The sequence below is a fragment of the Hypanus sabinus genome, chromosome 4 (genome assembly GCF_030144855.1).
Source record: "Hypanus sabinus isolate sHypSab1 chromosome 4, sHypSab1.hap1, whole genome shotgun sequence".
NCBI classification, from domain to species: domain Eukaryota; kingdom Metazoa; phylum Chordata; class Chondrichthyes; order Myliobatiformes; family Dasyatidae; genus Hypanus; species Hypanus sabinus.
Genome location: NC_082709.1, coordinates 69,309,769 through 69,330,062, shown reverse-complemented (window position 1 = coordinate 69,330,062; position 20,294 = coordinate 69,309,769). Strand labels below are relative to the sequence as shown.

The following is a 20,294-nucleotide window of genomic DNA, read 5'->3' as shown; positions in this document are numbered from 1 at the left end:
TATATGGTTACCTTAAAGCCATGTCCTCTTGTATTCAGCAGTGGTGCCCTGGGGAAGAGGCTCTGGCTGTCCACTCTATCTATTCCTCTTAATATCTTGTATACCTCTATCATGTCTCCTCTCATCCTTCTTCTCTACAAAGAGTAAAACCCTAGCTCCCTTAATCTCTGATCATAATGCATATTCTCTAAACCAGGCAGCGTCTTGGTAAATCTTCTCTGTACCCTTTCCAATGCTTCCACTCCTTCCTATAGTGAGGCAACCAGAACTGGACACAGTACTCCAAGTGTGACCTAACTAGAGTTTTATGGAGCTGCATCATTACCCCGCGACTCTTAAACCCTATCCCTCAACATATGAAAGCTAACACTGCATAAGCTTTCTTAGCTACCCTATCTACCTGTGAGGCAACTTTCAGGGATCTGTGGACATGTATCTCCAGATCCCTCTTCTCCTCCACACTCCCAAGTATCCTGCCATTCACTTTGTACTCTGCCTTGGAGTTTGTCCTTCCAAAGTGTACCGCCTCACACTTCTCTGTGTTGAACTCCATCTGCCACTTCTCAGCCCACTTCTGCATCCTATCGATGTCTCTCTGCAATCTTCAACAATCCTCAACACTATCCACAACACCACCAACCTTTGCATCATCTGCAAACTTGCCAACCCACCCTTCTACCCCCACATCCGGGTCATTAATAAAAATCATGAAAAGCAGAGGTTCTAGAGCCGATCCTTGTGGGACACCACTAGTCATAACCCTCCAGTCCAAATGTACTCCCTCCACCACGACCCTCTGCTTTCTGCAGGCAAGCCAAACTTCCCTGGATCTCATACCTTCTGACTTTCTGAATAAGCCTACCGAGTGGTACCTTGTCAAATGCCTTACTAAAATCCACGTAGATCACATCCACTGCACTACCCTCATCTATATGCCTGGTCACCTCCTCAAAGAACTCTATCAGCCTTGTTAGACACGATCTGCCAAAGGAGGATTACAACTTGTCCTCAAGATTTAATACTGTGGGTATCAATGACTTGGATGAAGAAATAGTGGGTTGTATAATTTAAGATAACGATATATTTGATGATGCAATTAATTGCATTGATAGGTTCAAGAAGCTTAATCTGTGTAGACTATTTAAGGGAGCAGCCAGCACCACTGCCAGAGATGTGGTAGATGAAGTTTAGTGTGTGTAAATCTCATTTTGATCACATTGATAGTTGATAGTCTATAAATAGCAGGTAGTCTAGATAAGTAACACATCTGTGTAATGACGTGATTATTAATGTCTGACATCTGTCTAAGCATATTGAGTATTATGTTTGAAGATCATAAAAACTGAATCTTTCAGATTCAATCTGAAGTATGAATTTGTATTCTTACTGATGAAGGGTCACAACCGGAATCATCAACAGTCCATTTCTCTTTGCAGAACCTCCTGAGGTCCTCCAACATCTTATTTTTTGTATTTCTGTTCTCAGCATGGGAGATGCTTAAGATCACTACTTTGGTTATAATTGTTTTAAACTTCTTATTGTCAATGAAGCATTATCAAAGGTGGCCTATGAATATATTGTCAATAAGTTTGAAGGAACTGTCAACCTTCAAACCTCACAGGAAATAAAATTTTATTTTTAATTAGATTTAAATATTTATTATAGGTATCAAATTTACAAGCCACTATACATAGCATGGAGAGTGCATGGAATTTGCCAGCTGCTGTTACCTCAGGTACTAATTCAGTGGTTAAAACATAGTAAGCACTTTTGTATAACTGCATGCTTTTAATGTTCATTTCCAGATCTTTTCAGGAGAAATTGTGTTGTGATCAAGTATTTAATATTAAAGTTGTACTGATAATATCTTTGATAGGCAGGGGACAATAACTTCAGTTCTTCATAGTGATTTTTCCTCAGGACAATACTGAAGGCCATGAGTACAGTTTACATGATTTACATGATTTACAGTTGATGCATCATGAGCCAAACAATATGTAGTGTAAGATTTAGTATTTTTGTTTTTCAAAATATTAATTCATTTAACTATTGCATTCTTTTTGTTTATTTGGTATGCAAAATAGAGTATATATTTGTTTACAAAGTAACAGTATCACAATGGAATAAAGGGAACTACAGAAGCATGAGAGAGGATCTTGCCCAGATGGCTTGGAGGATACTGGTGGAGATGACAGCACAGCAGAGATGGTTGAAGTTTCTGGAAATAGTTCACAAGGCACAGGATAGATATATCCCACAGAGGAAGAAGTTCTCAAGTGGCAGGGGTAGGCAACTGTGGCTGAGAAAGGAAATTAAGGGCTGCATAAAAGCCAGGGAAAAGGCATATATGGTAGCAAAAGTGAGTAAGAAGTTGAATAATCAGGAAACTTTTAAAATACAACAAATTTTAAAATCCTGTGGGAGGGAGGAAGGTGATTGCTGAGCCTCTGGCAATGATCTTTGCATCATCAATGGGGATGGGAGAGGTTCCGGAGGATTGGAGGGTTGCAGATGTTGTTCCCTTATTCCAGAAAGGGAGTAGAGATAGCCCAGGAAATTATAGACCAGTGAGTCTTACTTCAGCGGTTGGTAAGTTGATAGAAAAGATCCTAAGAGGAAGGATTTATGAACATTTGGAGAGACATAATATGATTAGGAATAGTCAGCATGGCTTTGTCAAAGGTAGGTTGTGGCTTATGAGCCTGATTGAATTTTTTCAGGATGTGACTGAAGACATTGATGAAGGTAGATGCAGTGTATATGGATTTCAGCAAGGCATTTGATAAGGTACCCCATGCAAGGCTTTTTGAGAAAGTAAGGAGGCATGGGATCCAAGGCGATTGGATTGCCCACAGAGGGGAATGACTGGCTGTAGACGGGTCATATTCTGCATGGAGATTGGTCACCATTGATCAATCTCAGTGATCTGTTCTGGGACCCCTTCTCCATGATTTTTATAAATGACCTGGATAAAGAAGTGGAGGGATGGGTTAGTAAATTTGCTGATGACACAAAGGTTGTGGGTGTTGTGGATAGTGTGGAGGGTTGGCTGAGGTTACAGCGGGACATCGATTGGATGCTAAACTTGGCTAGAAGTGGCAGAGGGAGTTTAACCTAGATAAGTATAAGGTGGTTCATTTTGGTAAGTCAAGTATGATGGCAGAATGTAGTATTAATGGGAAGGCTGTTGGCAGTGTGGAGGATCGAAAGGATCTTGGGGTCCGAGTCCATAGGACACTCAAAGCTGCTGCGCAAGTTGACTTAGTGGTTAAGAAGGCATATGGCGCATTGGCTTTCATCAACCGTGGGATTGAGTTTAAGAGCCAAGAGGTAATGTTACAGACATATAGGACCCTGGTCAGACCCTAATTGGCATATTGTGCTCAGTTCTGGTTACCTCACTACAGGAAGGATGTGGAAACTACAGACAGGGTGCAGAGGAGATTTACAAGAATGTTGCCTGAATTGGGTAGCATGCCTAATGAGAATAGGTTGAGTGAACTTGGCCTTTTTTCCTCGGAGTGAGGGAGGATGAGAGGTGACCTGATAGAGGTGTATAAGATGATGAGAGGCATTGATAGTGTGGCTAGTCAGAGGCTTTTTCCCAGAGCTGACATGGCTAGCATGAGAGGGCACAGTTTTAAGGTGCTTGGAAGCAGGTACAGAGGAGATATCAGGGGTAAATTTTTTATGCAGAGAGTGGTGAGTGCGTGGATTGGGCCGCCAGTGATGATGGTGGAGGTGGATACAACAGGGTCTCTTAAGAAGCTCCTGGACAGGTACATGGAGCTCAGAAAAATAGAGTTCTATGGGTAACCCTAGTTAATTTCTAAAGTAACAACATGTTCGGCACAGCTTTGTGCGCAAAAGGACCTGTATTGTGCTAAAGAGCAAACACGATGAAATCTGCAGATGCTGGAAATTCAAACAACAACACACACAAAATGCTGGTAGAACACAGCAGGCTAGGCAACATCGTCGAAGGGTCTCGGCCCGAAACGTCAACAGTGCTTCTCCCTATAGATGCTGCCTAGCCTGCTGTGTTCTACCAGCATTTTGTGTGTGTTGTTGCCTGTATTGTGCTGTAGGTTTTCTATGTTTCGTTGTTTCTATGTTCTAAAATGTATCAAATTACCAATATTCTAAATTTATAAACAATTATAAATGAATTTACATTGATATTATTAAATATTATTGACCTTTCCTCACCAAGCCTGGGAAAAGCAGAACCTAGCACTTAACATTCGTTCCAGAACATTGTAACTCTTCTTTCTACTTCGCACATGCAACGACATCGCTATTTTTTCTTAAAGGCACAGGCAGGTATTTTAGCATTAATGCATAAGTGACCTTTAACAATAAAAAATAATCTTCAACAGTCACCTGGTTATAAATACAATAGTATAAATGCTGGGAATCAGGAATAAGAATCAATGTTTTTACAATAAGCAAGCCTGATTACATTTTGTGAGAAAGGGAAAAAAGGCAAGACATTGAATTTCCATCAAAATAGAGTTGAGGATAAACAGTTTTTAAGGTGTAGAGATAGGTCAGGGGAGAGGTGAGAGAATAAGTTGGGTGTGAAATACTAGGAAAAATTGAATGTCAAAAGGGTTGATAGGGTAAGGTACCAGAAGCATGGCTAAGTAGAAAATGGAGAATAATCATCTAAGATTACCAAAAGGAGTTGGTAGGATACTAGAAATCTGAGATAAAAATACAACACATTGTGGTGAACTCACTGAGTCCATAAAGTTATGATGCCGTAGCTAAAAGATGAGGAGCTTACATTCAGATTTGCTGGCTCAATGGAGACAGCTAAGTAATGAGATAGAAGAAGAGGAATGACAAAAAAATTAAAGTGGTAGGTGACTCGTAGCTTTGAATCATGCTTATAAACTAAATGGAAGTGTTTTGTCATATCACCCAAATCTGGCTTTGGCCTCTCCAGTGTTGAAGAGACCACATTGTGAGTAGTGAATACAGGACAGTAAATTGAAAGTGCAACTAAATCAGTGCTTCACATGGATAGTGTGAATGGAAGATATTGAATGCAAGTGTTGTATATTTCACAATTGTGAGGGATAGTTTCATGGAAAGTGGAGTGAGTTTTGTTGGAAATAGTGTAATGTACCCAATCATCTTGTAATAAATGATCTCTGACAATGCTGACAAAGGAGGATACGGAATCTATCATGTAGTAGAGATACACACTACTATCAAAAGTCTTAGGCACATATATAGCTAGGGAACCTAAGATGTTTGCACAGTGGTGTAGTAATTTTATGGATTGCTCTATACTACTGCTGCAAAAAAAAAAACATGACATATGTGAGTAATGATAAACCTGATCCTGATATGGATCTCTATTGTGAACTGAGAGTGGGAAGGGGCAGAGAGAGGGGAATCATGGTTGGGAAAAGGGGAAGGGGAGGGAACAGGAAACACCAGAGAGACAGTCTCTAATGATCAATAAACAAATTGATTGGAATCAAATGATCTTGCCTGCTGTCCCAAGGTTGGGTGTGTCTGAACCCAGGCCAACCCCTATCCTAGCACTGCTTCTCTGCCACCTGTTCCACACCGCTCCCATAGTGCTCCACCCTCAGCATTCCAATCACCCTATCCTCCTGTGAGATATACAAACTTGCTGTCTGCTCAACGTTGACAAATGCAGTACTGTGCGAAAGTCTTCGGCACCCTAGCTATATATATTTGTGCCTAAGACTTTAGCACAGTGCTGTTCATCTGGAAGTTATGTTCTACTTAATGTAATTGCAGAAAGCTGAAGTTTCAAGAATGCAGTAAATATGGTCAAAGAACCTAGCTCCTATGATGGAGGGTAATTATTCTTTGAGAGAAAAGGAAGACACATTTGGAGCACTGGATGTTAGATAGAGTTACCATAACAATTGTGATAGAGTCTTAAAATATAAGACAGAGAGGGGAAATTAATGGTGGAAATACAAAGGCTATTAGTGCTGTCTTTTTGAGGCATTGCTCCTTGAAAGTATACTGAATGTTGGGGAGGCTAGTAGGGTTTAGAGATGGAACTGAGTTTACAACTTTCTGCAGTTTATTCAATCCTGTGTAATTACCCTCCCATACCAGACAGTGATGCAGCCAGTTAGAATGTTCTCTATGGTACATTTTTTCAAATTTGCAAGTGTATTTGGTGATCAAATTTCCTCAAACTTCTAATGAAGTATAGCCACTGCAGTGCCTTCTTTGTGGCAGCATCAATATGTTGTGTCCAGGATAAATCCTCAGAGATATTGACATGCAGGATTTTGAAATTGCTCACTTTCTACTTCTGATTGCTCCGAGGACTGGTGTGTGTTCCCTCATTTTACCCTTTCTGCAATCTACAATCAATTATTTGGTTTAATTGTCATTGACTGCAAGATTATTTCTGTGACACCACTTAACCAGCTTATATATCTCGCTCCTGTATGGATTTTCATCACCATATGAACTTCTGCCAGCAATAGTTGTGTCCCTAGCAAATTTATAGATGGCGTTTGAGCTGTGCCTAGCCACACAGTCATGGGTATAGAGGGAGTAGAGCAATGGGTTAAGCACACATCCTAACGTGCACCAATGTTGATTATCAGTGAGGTGGAGATGTTATTCCTTATTTGGTCAGACTGTGTTCTTCCAGTGAGGAAGTCTAGGATCTAGTTGCAGAAGGAGGTACAGAGACCCAGATTATGGAGCTTTTTGATCAGGCCTATAGAAATGGTTGTATTAAACACCAAGCTATAGTCATTAAACAGCAGCCTAACATAAGTATTAGTATTATCCCGGTGATCTAAGGCTGCATGAAGAGCCAATGGAATCACATCTGCTGTAGATCTTTTGTGGTGATAGGCAAATTGCAGTAAGTTAAGATCCTTGCTGAGACAGGAATTAATTCTAGCCATAACCAACCTCTCAAAGCATGTCATCACCATAGATTTGAGTGCTACTGGATGGAAGTCATTATGCCAGCTCACCCTTTTCTTCTTGGGCAGCAGTATGATTTTTGCCTTTTGAAGCAGGTAGGAACTTCTGACTGTAGCAAAGAGAGCTTGATAATGTCTTTGAACACACCTCCTGGTTGGTTGGCACAGGTTTTCAGAGCCCTTCCAGGTACCCCATCTTGGCCTATTGTCTTGTAAAGGTTCACCCTCTTGAAGATGATCTGACATTGGTGTCTGAGACAGAGATCACAGAGTTACCAGGCACTGCAGAGATCCTCATAGCTGTAGTTTTCTTCTCCCTTTTAAAGCATGCATAAACTACCCTACCCTTATCAATCATGTTCGTCAACTCCTCAAAATAACTCAGTCAGATTTGTAAGATATGACTTCCACTGGTCAATGCCATGCTGGGACCTCATCTGTGGCTAAAGAGGATACAAATATCTCTGACTTAAAATCCAGCAATCTCCTCTCTTGTCTCTCTCAAAAACTTGGGATAGATCCTATCAGGCCTTGGGGATTATCTATGTTATCTGAGAAACTGACAGAATGAAATGGAGCCCTTGCATGAAGAATGGTAGAAGTGGTAAACATGAGGTATTTTCTCAGGTTCTAATGGAGATTAGACCATTGTTGTTCTCCTGAAATGGATTTAATGTTATTGAGGGAGATAGTTAGAGTCAGTGATGGAACATATGAAGATGAGAAGATTGGTTGTAAGAATGTTGAAATTTGACCATTTGACAAGACAGCAGGAATGGCATTCATTCAGACATCGTATACATTTTACTTCCTCCAAGTTAAAAGTTTTGCTTTAGCAACATCACAGACCCAAATCATAATTTGTGGCATATGTGATGTGTATTTCAGTTTGATTTAAAACCTCCCCTTCACTTCTTTTTCAAATCCCTCAATTTTTTTCAAATACATTAATAATTACTTCAGAAGTACAGCTTTGAGAAATGTAGTTAATTTCTGTTAATGTTATTTGGAATCATTGTGATCATTTAGCATGGCTTTTAAGAATACTGCTGCATGCTTACTGTCAGCTCTTGGCTTGAGAAAACATATGAAGTCCACTACAATTTAGAGTCATCCATCTGTATGCTGGACTTTACCCTTTTATCTAAGCAGCCTTAAGGGTCAGAATTCATTTGAATTTGCCATGCTAAAGAAAAGTATGCTTTTGAACATTAGGGTTCACTAATCATATGATTTCTGTGGCGGAGCTCTTAATTATACTCCTTTCGCCATTCCAACGCCATTCGGCTCTACAATTCAACCACCAGGGGCAAGACATGTTAAAGTGCCGGGGTTAGGACTGAGCTTAAGTTACCACCCAATGCACTTTAGTAAACTATTTAAGAACTTTTTAAAAGCTATTTATTAATGCTTTTTGGGAGGGTGATTTTAGATGCATATCATATTTACACTGAGTTAAATACTCTATGTAATTAGTTTTGCTACAATAAGTGTATGGGACACTGGAAAAATGTTGAATTTCCCCTTGGGGATGAATAAAGTATCTATCTATCTATCTATCTATCTATATGACCACCACAGCGTAATTACCATCAACCACTCTGAAATGTCAATCACTCTTTGTCATGAAGCTAGCATTTTGCAATTCTGAAGTTTTCTCTTAACAGAACTGCTACTTGGTGGGAATCTTTATTTTCTTATCAGATAATACTAACTCTAAGAAAGTAGTTTTATAAAAATCTTCTGTCACGTTAAAGAACGTTTTTGCATTCTTCTCATTTAACCTCTGTCATTTTCCTTAAAGAAATCCCAATTAATTTCTCATCACAAATTGTATCCATTAATATTCATTTACAGGGAAATTGTGTTTCCTTGTTCAATGCAGTGATCCAGAGAGTATACACTGTTCCTTAAGAATGTGACAATGGTGCCATATTCTTGAGTAAGTGGAGCTTAGTTTCAGAAATGGATAGGAGGCTGATATTCTTCACCTTTTCAATCGTTAAGATATTGACTTCGCCTTTACGTGTAGGGAATGAAAACTCTTAGTTGGAAGTGACAAACATGATGCACAATTGGATATCTGCTCTTTTCTTAGGGTGTGGTTATATTTTCAGTCTTCACACTAAAACTACTTGCATCCCAGTGGAACAGCTAGGAAATTCACAAATTCCAGGGCTTTAATTAAGTATAAATAATAATCCCATCTATTCATACTACGCTGGACTCTAACCCACCAACCCCAAAAAAGGACACACATTTGCATCACAACTTAACAGGCTGGTTTAATATGGGGCACTTTCACTCATAAGGAAGTGGAAAATAAAGTTATGGTGAATGCTGAATTATAAATAACCCTTTGTATTTATTAATCAAGATGAGAGATGTGGATATTTACATACTGCATTTAATAGTAATGCTTCCAGGGTTAGGCAGATAATTCAAGGTGTGACCAAATATATAGGTCCTTAGGAGTTTGGAGAGGAAAGGTTTAAATAAGGAAAACCAATAAATATATGCTACTACTAACTATAGGATGCAGAGGCCTAAATTAGAAGAACATAGTACTTGAGGAGGTAGAGGATTGGCGGTAAATACTCTGCTGCATAACAGAGGATAGAGTGATAGATGAGCTGAATTTATACAGGAAGAAAATGGGAAGTGGTGCTCACTACTGATCTGTGTAAGAATCATCATACTTCATTATCTACCTAAATGATTTTAACCAGAAGTACAAATAGTACCAAATTATTACTGACTGCTCTTTAAATATAATTTCAAATGGCTCTAACGTCCAGAAAGTAATTGAAAGAAAATGTAGCATTTTTTTCAAAATTAACAATTATACTACAAGTAAAATGACAGAAGGTATCTACAAGCTAACAATCTTGCAATTTTAAACTTGCATAATTTGAAACTCCTCAATAAGAGCACATCCATGTCAGTATGGAAAGAAGAAATAATAAACCTAGAGGAAAAATGATATTTGATAATAAGAATAAAACAGATAAGCATTGTGTTCCTTTGTCCATTTGTAATTTAATGTTTCAAACTGCTTAATTTTTGGTAAATTTTTACACAAATCTTTTAATTTCAAAACAATTAATGAATTCATGTTAAGATCTTGTGGCACTTTCCCTGCAGAACTACATTTGAACCCACTGATCCCATTTCTAACAGGTTACAAAGGCTACAGAGATAGTAAGAAAGATGGTCCCAGTCTGAGAGCACTTTGTGAAGCCAGAGAGCAAGGACCTGATCCATCTCTAGATTCAAGAAAGTATTTGCTGAGCAAACATCCAAAGGTGAACTTACCAAGAAAAAACAAATTGCTTATCTTCAACTTAAGTATGGTTATAATTACTATTACTCTTTTATGTACTTTTTGAATATTTTCCACATTGCAAGTGAACCAATTGTTTTAAATGTAAAGCTACACAGTGTCACTTGAAGTGAAACAATTAAGGATGATTAGCCTGGAGGCCAAAAATTTGGCATCTTATTACTAGAATGGAGTCCATTTTTATTAGTACTAAAGACAATCTTGTCTAAGACAGGAATTGTAGTTATCTTGATTAACTGGAGGGGCTCTTCATCAGTAACGAAGGAATACGTTGTTACAATAAAACTCGATAGCTCTCAGGCTCTGAATTTTTCAGTAATTGGAGACTTATTGCTACCTTTGTACATGGGAAGCAGTGTTTCAATTCCACTGGCCATTTCCACTGTTAAATAAAATAATGATAACTCTATATATCAATAGCACTTACTTCCTATCAAATAAGATGTCTTAAAAACCAGAAATGTCTTTAAATCAAATCTTGAAAAATTTAATTGATGCAAAGGCCAATGTGGTCTGTTGGAGATAATTCTTTGCATCCCTACTCTACTCCCTGTAGATTCATGATTACATGGCTATATTTTGTTCTAACGCCATCTGAAAATTTATATATGATACGAGTGTAATGGACCATATTTCAAATATTGATGAGCCAGAGTCAAGAAGGAGATAGAGTGTCTAGTGATGTGGGGTCATAACAACCTTTCTCTCAATGTCAGCAAAACAAAAGTTTGTTACTGACTTCAGGAAAGTGCGGGGGGGGGGTGGGGTGGGGTGTGAAGGGAATGTTGGTTAGTACAGATGCTCCTGCTTACAGCAGTGCTGCAACAGTGCTGAGGATGAGAGTTTCAAATTCCTAGGGGTGATCATCGTCAGTAGCCTTTCCTGGTCTAATCATTTTAATGCCATGACCAAGAAAGCTTACCAACCCCTCTACTTCTGAAGAAGGCTAAAGAAATTGAGCATGTCCACTTTGACCTTCTAATTTTTATAGCCACACAATAGAAAGCATCTTATCTGGATGCATCACAGCTTGATACAGAAACCGTACTACTCATGGCTGCCAAAAAAACACAGAGTAGTACATCTTGGAAATCAGCTTCTTCTCTCACTGCCTCAATAAACCACCCATCCCAGACATTTTCTTTCAGCTTCAGAACCAAAGTTATGTAATATTTTAAGATTTACAATTTATTGAGTAAGAATAGATGTGGCTCAGATAGAGTACAAAAATACTTTGTTTTCTGTGAGATTGGGGGAGTGAAACATTGGCTACAGGGTGTAGTTCCTTGCAGCTCTGATATAAAGGTATGGAAGGAGATGTTATAATTTGCAAATTCTCTTTTTGTGTCAGAAACTGGATGTAAGTTATTACGAACAAGAAAAAATCTGCAAATGCTGGAAATCCAAGCTACACGCAAAATTGTCCTCATTACCTTATAAAAGTAGGGGTATGATCATCTTGTGGATGACAAAAAGAATGGATGCCATTGAAGTCCTCTGTTTTTGTACCCAACAAACCACCCCCCACAACAATAAATATATGCTTCCTGCTCCATTCACTTCATCCACCAATTTCACAGTTTCCCTGCCCTCTTTCCCTATCCACCTCCACAAACTTTCATCGGGTTCCAACTGTTGTTTATTTTACCCTTTTCTTTTGTTTATCTTAATCCAACACTGGTGTTCTTTATCTCCCTCCAATAGCTGGCTCTCACCTTCATGCCCCTCCCCACCTTGTTTGTCAGTTGTTTTTTGCTTCTTTTTCCCCTTTTTCTTTGTTTGCCTTTATCTATCATTCACATGTTAGTCTTCCAACTCAACCCCCTCATCTCTCCTACTTGGCAGTACTTGCTGGTCATCTTATACCTTTCCAGAGCACACCAATCACCTCAAAATCCTTTCTTAACCATATAACCATATATCAATCACAGCATGGAAACAGGCCATCTTGGCCCTCCTAGTCCGTGCCGAACTCTTAATCTCACCTAGTCCCACCTACCCGCACTCAGCCCATAACCCTCCACTCCTTTCCTGTCCATACACCTATCCAATTTTACCTTAAATGACACAACTGAACTGGCCTCTACTACTTCTACAGGAAGCTCATTCCACACAGCTATCACTCTCTGAGTAAAGAAATACCCCCTCATGTTTCTCTTAAACTTCTGCCCCCAACTCTCAAATCATGTACTCTCGTTTGAATCTCCCCTACTCTCAATGGAAACAGCCTATTCACGTCAACTCTATCTATCCCACTCAAAATTTTAAATACCTCGATCAAATCCCCCCTCAACCTTCTACGCTGCAATGAATAGAGACCTAACTTGTTCAACCTTTCTCTGTAACTTAAGTGCTGAAACCCAGATAACATCCTAGTAAATCGTCTCTGCACTCTCTCTAATTTATTGATATCTTTCCTATAATTCGGTGACCAAAACTGTACACAATTTCTTGTTACTCTCCTTCTCTGTGCTGGCTATCTCACCTCTATATTGATGCTGGTTTTGGCCCAAAAGGTTGACATTTTCTTTCCTTCTACTGGCCTCTTGTGTTTGTCCAGCAGGTTGTGTGTTGTTTCAGATTCCAGCATCCACAGTCTCTTATGTTGCCTATTATGTTCTAAACATACTAACATGCATTAAAGTACATTAATCAACACATTAAAATAATTAAAGCCCAAAAAGGAAATTATATTTGGTAACAAATTACTTTCATTGAATGTATTGAAACTATCAAACAATCATCTGTTTGTATAAATAGTGACTGCTCCGTAGCAGAAAAATTACTCAAAAGTGAGCCATTTAATGTAAGTGACCTGGCAACTGATCACTTATTTATAAAGATAATGACTAGTTCTTCAACATGTGCCAGTTTATAGATAAATTAAAAAAATTCAAAAAGTTGCAAGTGGTATGAATCTATGATCAAAATCAGTTTCAGACAGCAGATCAATAATAGGAGGATGGGTACCTGCATTCAAACTTCTTACAAAAAAAGGAACAAGTTTAGGAAGCTAAATCCATTAATTTGAAATGGGAATACGTGTTTAGATATCACTTTTCACAATTTAAGAAAATTACATCCATTTTGTATGGGATTCATTCCCCTATAACTGTTTTGTGAAACAACGGGAAATGAAAAGTCCAGAATAGTTAGCTATTATGGGAATTGACTTTCTGGTACTCCCATCCTATCTGTATTTGCCAAACTGATGATGTCTTAAATGCATGTGCTTTCCATGGGAGGTCCATGGGTGTTCCTTCCTAATAACAGAAATTGCAAGAAATACCCAGTCGGTCAAACATACCTGTGGAAAGATAAATGGAATTAACATTTAAGATCAAACACTTAGTAGCTTAACTAAAATTTTCTGATCAATATCTCCCTTGTTAAATCTGAGCACCCTTGTAATATTTGTTACTTCAGTACTTCTTTGATAATTCTCATTGAGATCTCTACTGTACTATTTGTTGCCCAATGATATGGGGACAATGACAGAGCCTATACTTGCCAACTGGCTCTTCTGGCTATTGTCTTCATTCTGAAATGCCAGAATGTTCAGTTTGAAGTTCTTCTAAATTTGTCTTCTATACATGCTTTGTATGATAGCTATCTGGCTATATGTAGACATACTTAGATTGCTTTCAGTATGTGGTCTTTTGACTCTTGCACCAATGTACACTCAGTGATATTACCACTGCTGCCTGAATATGATCAGTATTTCTGTTCTTGTGCCTAAATGACTCTTATATTTTGCCAACATATGTGCCTTCTACTAACTCTCTGGCAGTATGTTTCTGTTGACTACCTGTCTAGAAAAACGCAAAAGATTCTGCAGATGCTGGATGTCCAAAGCAAAACTCGCAAAATGCTGGAGGAACTCAGCAGGTCAGGGAGCATTTATGAGGAGGAATAAATAGTCAGCATTTCGGAATGAGACTCTTCAATGGGGGAGAGTGTTGAAGTAAGAAGTTGGGAGGTGATAGGTGGAAGAGATGAAGGGCTGAAGAAGGAATCGAATAGGAAATTACAGTGGACCATGAGAGAAAGTGAAGAAAGAAGTTTGTAAGTCAGAAAAAGAATGTGTAACAAATTAATCAGTTTTAATAGAAATCCACAATTTGTGCACGTATTGTAAGAAGGTATTACATTGAGAGCTTTGATTCATTTATTCCTGATCTTCGAGTTATATAAAATTTCAAAGCATATTTTAGGCTGTATTCCAGTAACTCTTCAGTCAGGAAAAGATATCTACAATTAGCCTATCCAGATACTTTGAATGAATTCGATTGGATTGGGATTTAGGAGATTTTAGATCAGACTGCAGATCAGTTGAAAGGGTGTGATACTGTCTTGGGTTAGATGCAGTGTACAGATGCAATGTACAGATCACTTTGCATCTGCACATCTTAACTGGCAGATTTGTGGGACTCCTGAGCTCAAGCTGAAGTGCAGGATTCCACTCAACTAAATGCTCTCTGGGAACATTGGTATTGCATGTTTAATCCCCATAAAGCATCCACCAACAAATCACAGACTTACTCAAGATCTCCTATTGGGGAAATCTTCAGGCCGTACCAGTATCAGTTCAACTAGGTTTTGAAAGATATTGGCAAGGTATTAATTATGTTGGTTTATCTTTCTTGATTTAGTTCAGTTGAATAGATTTAATTTGACTTAATAGTTTTATTATTATTTTCACTATATTTAATGCTTCCATTTTAATAATTTCCTATTGTATTTTTATATTTTTGCTGGGGAAGATTGAAACTAATTTGGCAGAGGTGTGGGAACTGGAGTAATATGGAGCACCTTCATTGCCTGACCAATCAAGAATCTATCAGCCTCTGCCTTAAATACATATAAAGACAAGAACTCTATAGCTGCCTGTGGCAATGAATTGCATAAATTTGTAACTCTACAGCTAAAGAAATTCCTCTTCATCTCTGTTCTTAAAGGGCGCTTCTCTATTCTGAGGCTGTGCCCTCTGGTCTTAGATTCTCCTACGATAGGAATCATCCTCTCCACAGTCACTCTATTAAGGCCTTTCACCATTCGGTAGATTTCAATTAGGTCACCCTTCATCTGAATTCTATTGAATACAGGCCTGTGTATTCAAGTGGTAGTACCGTGGCCAAGTGGTTAAGGAATTGGTCTAGTGATCTGAAGGTCACTAGTTCGAGCCTCAGCTAAGATGGTGTGTTGTGTCCTTGACCAACACTTAACCACACATTGCTCTGTGACGACACAGGTGCCAAGCTGTATCAGCCCTTGCCCTTCCCTTGGACAATATCGGTGGCGTGGAGAGGGGAGACTTGCAGCAGGGGCAACTGCCAGTCTCCCATACAACCCTGTGCCCTGGAAACTTTCCAAGGCGCAAATCCATGGTCAATCACAGGCTTAGAGCATCAAATGGTCTTCATATGGCAAGCTGTCAATTCTGGAATCATTTGCCTCCTTTGAACCATCTCTAGTTTCAACATTCATTTTTTATGATAAGAGGCCCAAAACTGCTCACAATACTCCAAGTGAGGCCTCAATAGTGCTTTATAAAGCCTTTATATTCTAGTCCTCCTGAAATGAATGCTAATATTGCATTTGTCTTCCTCACCACAGACTCAACCTGCAAACTAACTTTTAAGGAATCTTGCACAAGGAATCCCTAGCTTTTAGATTTCTAAGGACTCTCCCAGGACTTTGCACCTCAGATTTTTGAATTTTCTCTCCACCTAGAAAATAGTCTACCTTTTCATTTCTCCTACAAAAGTGTATAACCAGACACATCCTGACACTGTATTTCTTTGTCCATTTGCCTAATCTGGAAGTCCTTCTGTAGTCTCTGTACTTCCTCAAAACCACCTGCCCCTCCATGTATCTATGTATATTCTGCAAACTTTGCAACAACACTCCGTCATCCAAATTGTTGACATATAACATAAAAAGAATCGGTCCCAACACAGACCCATGTGATAGGGTCATAAAGAATGCTTTTGGCACTCCGGCCTTCATAAGTCAATGTACTGAGTACAAGAGTTAGGATGTTATATGGAAATTATGAAAGACATTGGTGAGGTCTAACATGGATTATTGTGTGCAGTTTTGGTCACCTACCTACAGGAAAGATTAAATAAGTTAGAAATTATGCAAAGATAATTTACAAGAGTTTTCCCAAGACTTAAGCACCTGAGTAAGGAAAGATTAAAGGTTAGAACTGTATTTCCTAGGGTGTAGGCAATCGAAGGGAGATTTGATAGAGGTAAAATTGTGAGAGGTAGATAGGGTAAATACAAGTAGGCTTTTTCCACTGAGATTGAGTGGAACTACAACTAGAAGTCATGGGTTAGGGCTGAAAGGGAAATATTTAAGGGGAACATGAGGGGGAATTTCTTCACTCAAAGGGTGGTGAAAGTGCAGAGCAAGTTACCAGTGCAAGTGGTGGATGCGGATTCAATTTCAACATTTAAGAGAAATTTGGATAGGAACTTAGAAGGGAGGTGTCTGGAGAGCTACGGTCCAGGTACTAGGCAGATTATTGGTCCAGCATGGATAGGCTGAAGGGCCTGTTTCTGTGCTGTAGTAGTTTATGACTATGACTCTGAACAGAAGTTTAAAGTATTAATATTCATGTAATTGAAAATTGCAGCAGGAGACCAGTTGGCCCAAAGGATAGTTTACATTTAACCTATGAGGTCCTAGTTTGTATTCCCACATATGTTGCAACTAATTGAATTCCTTTTTAGCACTGAGCTACGTAAGTGCATAACAAACATTTTCAGAACTTCACAATTCTGACTCATCAAATGGTTTGAATCTGCAAGGCAAGTGGCTAATCAGCATCTTTCAAAATGAACTGAATTGTAGATGGTTATATACTGCAAGAGATAAAGAGAGAGACAAAGTTTTCAACCTCTGCAATGGGAGATGTGTTGGAGGAAATGGAGAATGAGAAACATAGCTGGTATCTATAGGGGGCCTGGTGGCTTTTAAAATACAAGCATGAGCACAAATTATGAAGACCATCAATAACAGAAGTCAGGTTCTAAGAACCTGAATATAGTGCCATAACTGAATAGTCAATGTCAGTGAAGGCAAGTTCAAGTGTCAGATTCTACCAACTTTAAGGTACGATATAACAGGACTAGGCCACTTGATTCCAACAGCACTGCTTTGGCATTTCATCATAGCTGATCCAATTTTTCTCTCAGCCCCAAGCTCTTGCCATTTCCTTGTATCCCTTCATTTCCTAACCAATCAAGAATCTATCAATCCTTGCCTTACATATATAGACTTGGCCTCCAAAGCTGCCTGTGGCAAGGGATTCTGCAGATTTGCCACTCTCTGGCTAAAGAAATTCCTCCTCATCTTTGTTATAAAAAGATGACCCTCTATTCTGTGGCTGTATCCTCTAGTCTTAGACTCTCCTTCCATAGGAAACATGCTCTCCACATCCACTTTTTCACTGTTCGGTAGGTTCCAATGAGGTTACCCCTCATTCTTCTGAATTTCAATGAATACAGGCCCAGAGCCATCAGGCACTCTTCCTATGACAAGCCATTCAGTCCTGGAATTATTATTGCAAACTTTCTTTGAACTTTCTCCAGTTTCAGCACATCCTTTTTAAGATAATAGGCCTAAAACTGCTCACAAATGAGATCTCACTAGTGCTTTATAAAATCTAAACATTACATCTTTGCTTTTATATTCTAGTCCTCTTGATTTTGAATTGAATTGACTTTATTTCTTACATTCTTCACATACATGAGGAGTAAACATTGTTACGTCTCCGTCTAAGTGTGCAATGTGTAATCATAGTAATTTATAATAAATAGAATAGTCAATGTAACATAGAAATACACTCAAATCATTCTGATGGCCTGGTGGAAGAAGCTGTCCCAGAGCCTGTTTGTCCTGGCTTTTATGCTACGGTATCCCTGGATACCATCCCTGGATGGTGGCAGCTGGAATAGATTGTGATTGGGGTAGCTCAGGTCCCCAATGATCCGTCAGGCCCTTTTTACACACCTATCTTTCTAAATGTCCTGAATCATGGGAAGTTCACAACTACAGATGCGTTGCGCTGTCCACACCAATCTCTGCAGAATTCTACAATTAGGGGAGGTACAGTTCCCATATCAGGCAGTGATGCAGCCAGTCAGATTCTCTCAGTGGTGTGCTTGTAGAAAAATCTTAGGATTTGGGGACCCATATCAAACTTCCTCAACTGTCTGAGGTGAAAGAGGCACTGTTGTGCTTTTTTCACCACACAGCTGCTATGTACAGACCACATGAGGTCCTCAGTGTTGTGGATGCTAAGGAGCTTAAAGCTGTTTACCCTCACAACCCCAGATCCATTGATGTCAATAGGGGTTAGTCCATCTCCATTCCTCCTTGTAATCCAGAACCAGTTGCTTTGTTTTGCTAACATTTTATTTGCCTTCCTCACCACAGACTCAACCTGAAAATTAACCTTTAGGAAATCCTGCACAAGGATTCCCAGGTCCCTTTACACCTCAGTTTTTTGTATTTTTTTCTCAATTTAGAAAATAGTCAACTCTTTTATTCCTTTTACCAAAGTGCATGACTCTTCCAGATACTGTATTCCATCTGCCATTTCTTTTCCCATTCTCCTAATGTGTCTAAGTCCTTTTGTAGCCTTTTTGCTCAAAACTGCCTGCCCCTCCACTTACTTTCATATTGCCTGCAAACTTTGCAACAAAGCCATTAATCCTTCCATTCAAATCATTGACATATACTGTAAAAAGAATCAGTCTCGACACAGGCCCTCATGGAACACCACTAGCTACCAGCCAGAAAAGACTTCCTTTATTCCCACTCTTTGTCTGCTGTCAATCAGCTACAGTTTTATCTATCTATTTATCATGTATGGAGCCTTGTCAAGTGTCTTCTGAACATCAACCGTTTCTCCTTTGTCTATCCTGCTTGTTATTTCTTCAAATAACTCCAATAGATTTGTCAGGCAAGATTTTCCCATGAGAAAACCATGCTGATGAAGGCCTATTTAATCCTGTGCCTCTGAGTGCCCTGAGATCTCATCCTTAATAATTGACTCCAACATCTTCTCAACCACTGAGGTCAGACTAACTGGCCTATAGTTTCCTTTCTTCTGCCTCTCTCCCTTCTTGAAGAGCGAAGAGTGGAGTGACGTTTACAATTTTCCAGTCTTTTGGAACCATAACAGAATCTAGTGAGTCTTGAAAGATCATTACTAATGCCTCCATGACTTGTTTTTCTACCTCTTTCAGAACTTTCAGAACTCTGGGGTGTACACCATCTGGTCCAGGTGACTTACCTATCTTCAGACCTTTTAGTTCCCCAAGAACCTTCTCTCTGGTTATGGTAAATTCACACACTTCATTACCCCTGACACCTGAAAGTTTCACCATATTGCTAGTATCTTTCGCCATGAAGACTGATGCAAAATAATCCAGAATAGCTGATCCTCTACTGGCTCAACCATGAACTTCTAAAAGCTATCTTATAGACGCACTAGAAATTCCCCCTCCTGAAGTCCAGCTCCAACCTAATTTTCCCAATCTATCTGCATATTGAAGCTCCCATGATTATTGTAATATTGCCCTTTTGGCATGCATTTTCTATCTCCCATTCTACAAACATTGTAATTTGTAGGCTATATCTATAGCACTGTTTGGGGTCTGTACAGAATTCCCATCAGGGTCTTTTTGCACTTGCAGCTACTTAGCTTTATCCACAATGCTTCAACACCTTCTGAGCCTGTCACCTCTTTCTAATGATTTGATTTCATTTTTATCAACTAAACAATGTTGCCCCCCTCAGTCTTCATGTGTGTTCTTTCAATACAATATGTACCCTTAGACATATTAAGATTTCAGCTTCCAGCTGAAATCTTCCTTCAGCCATGATTCAGTGATGCCAACAAAGGCATACATGCCAATCTGCCACAGTGCTGCAAGTTCATATGCCTTATTCTGTATACTGCACACATTCAAATACAACGCCTTCAGTCC

General features: G+C 39.1%; 1 protein-coding gene across 3 annotated transcripts in view; it reads left to right on the top strand.

The window, feature by feature from the left end:
• The window catches only part of LOC132392864 (sperm-associated antigen 16 protein), a 777,809-nt gene that overhangs the window by 46,947 nt on the left and 710,568 nt on the right, over positions 1–20,294 (top strand). For all 3 annotated transcript variants that reach the window (XM_059967355.1, XM_059967357.1, XM_059967356.1), the window contains exons 8-9: positions 1,666–1,735; positions 10,125–10,249. In XM_059967355.1, the coding sequence (XP_059823338.1) occupies positions 1,666–1,735; positions 10,125–10,249 (195 nt within the window). The remainder of the gene's footprint in view (positions 1–1,665; positions 1,736–10,124; positions 10,250–20,294) is intronic.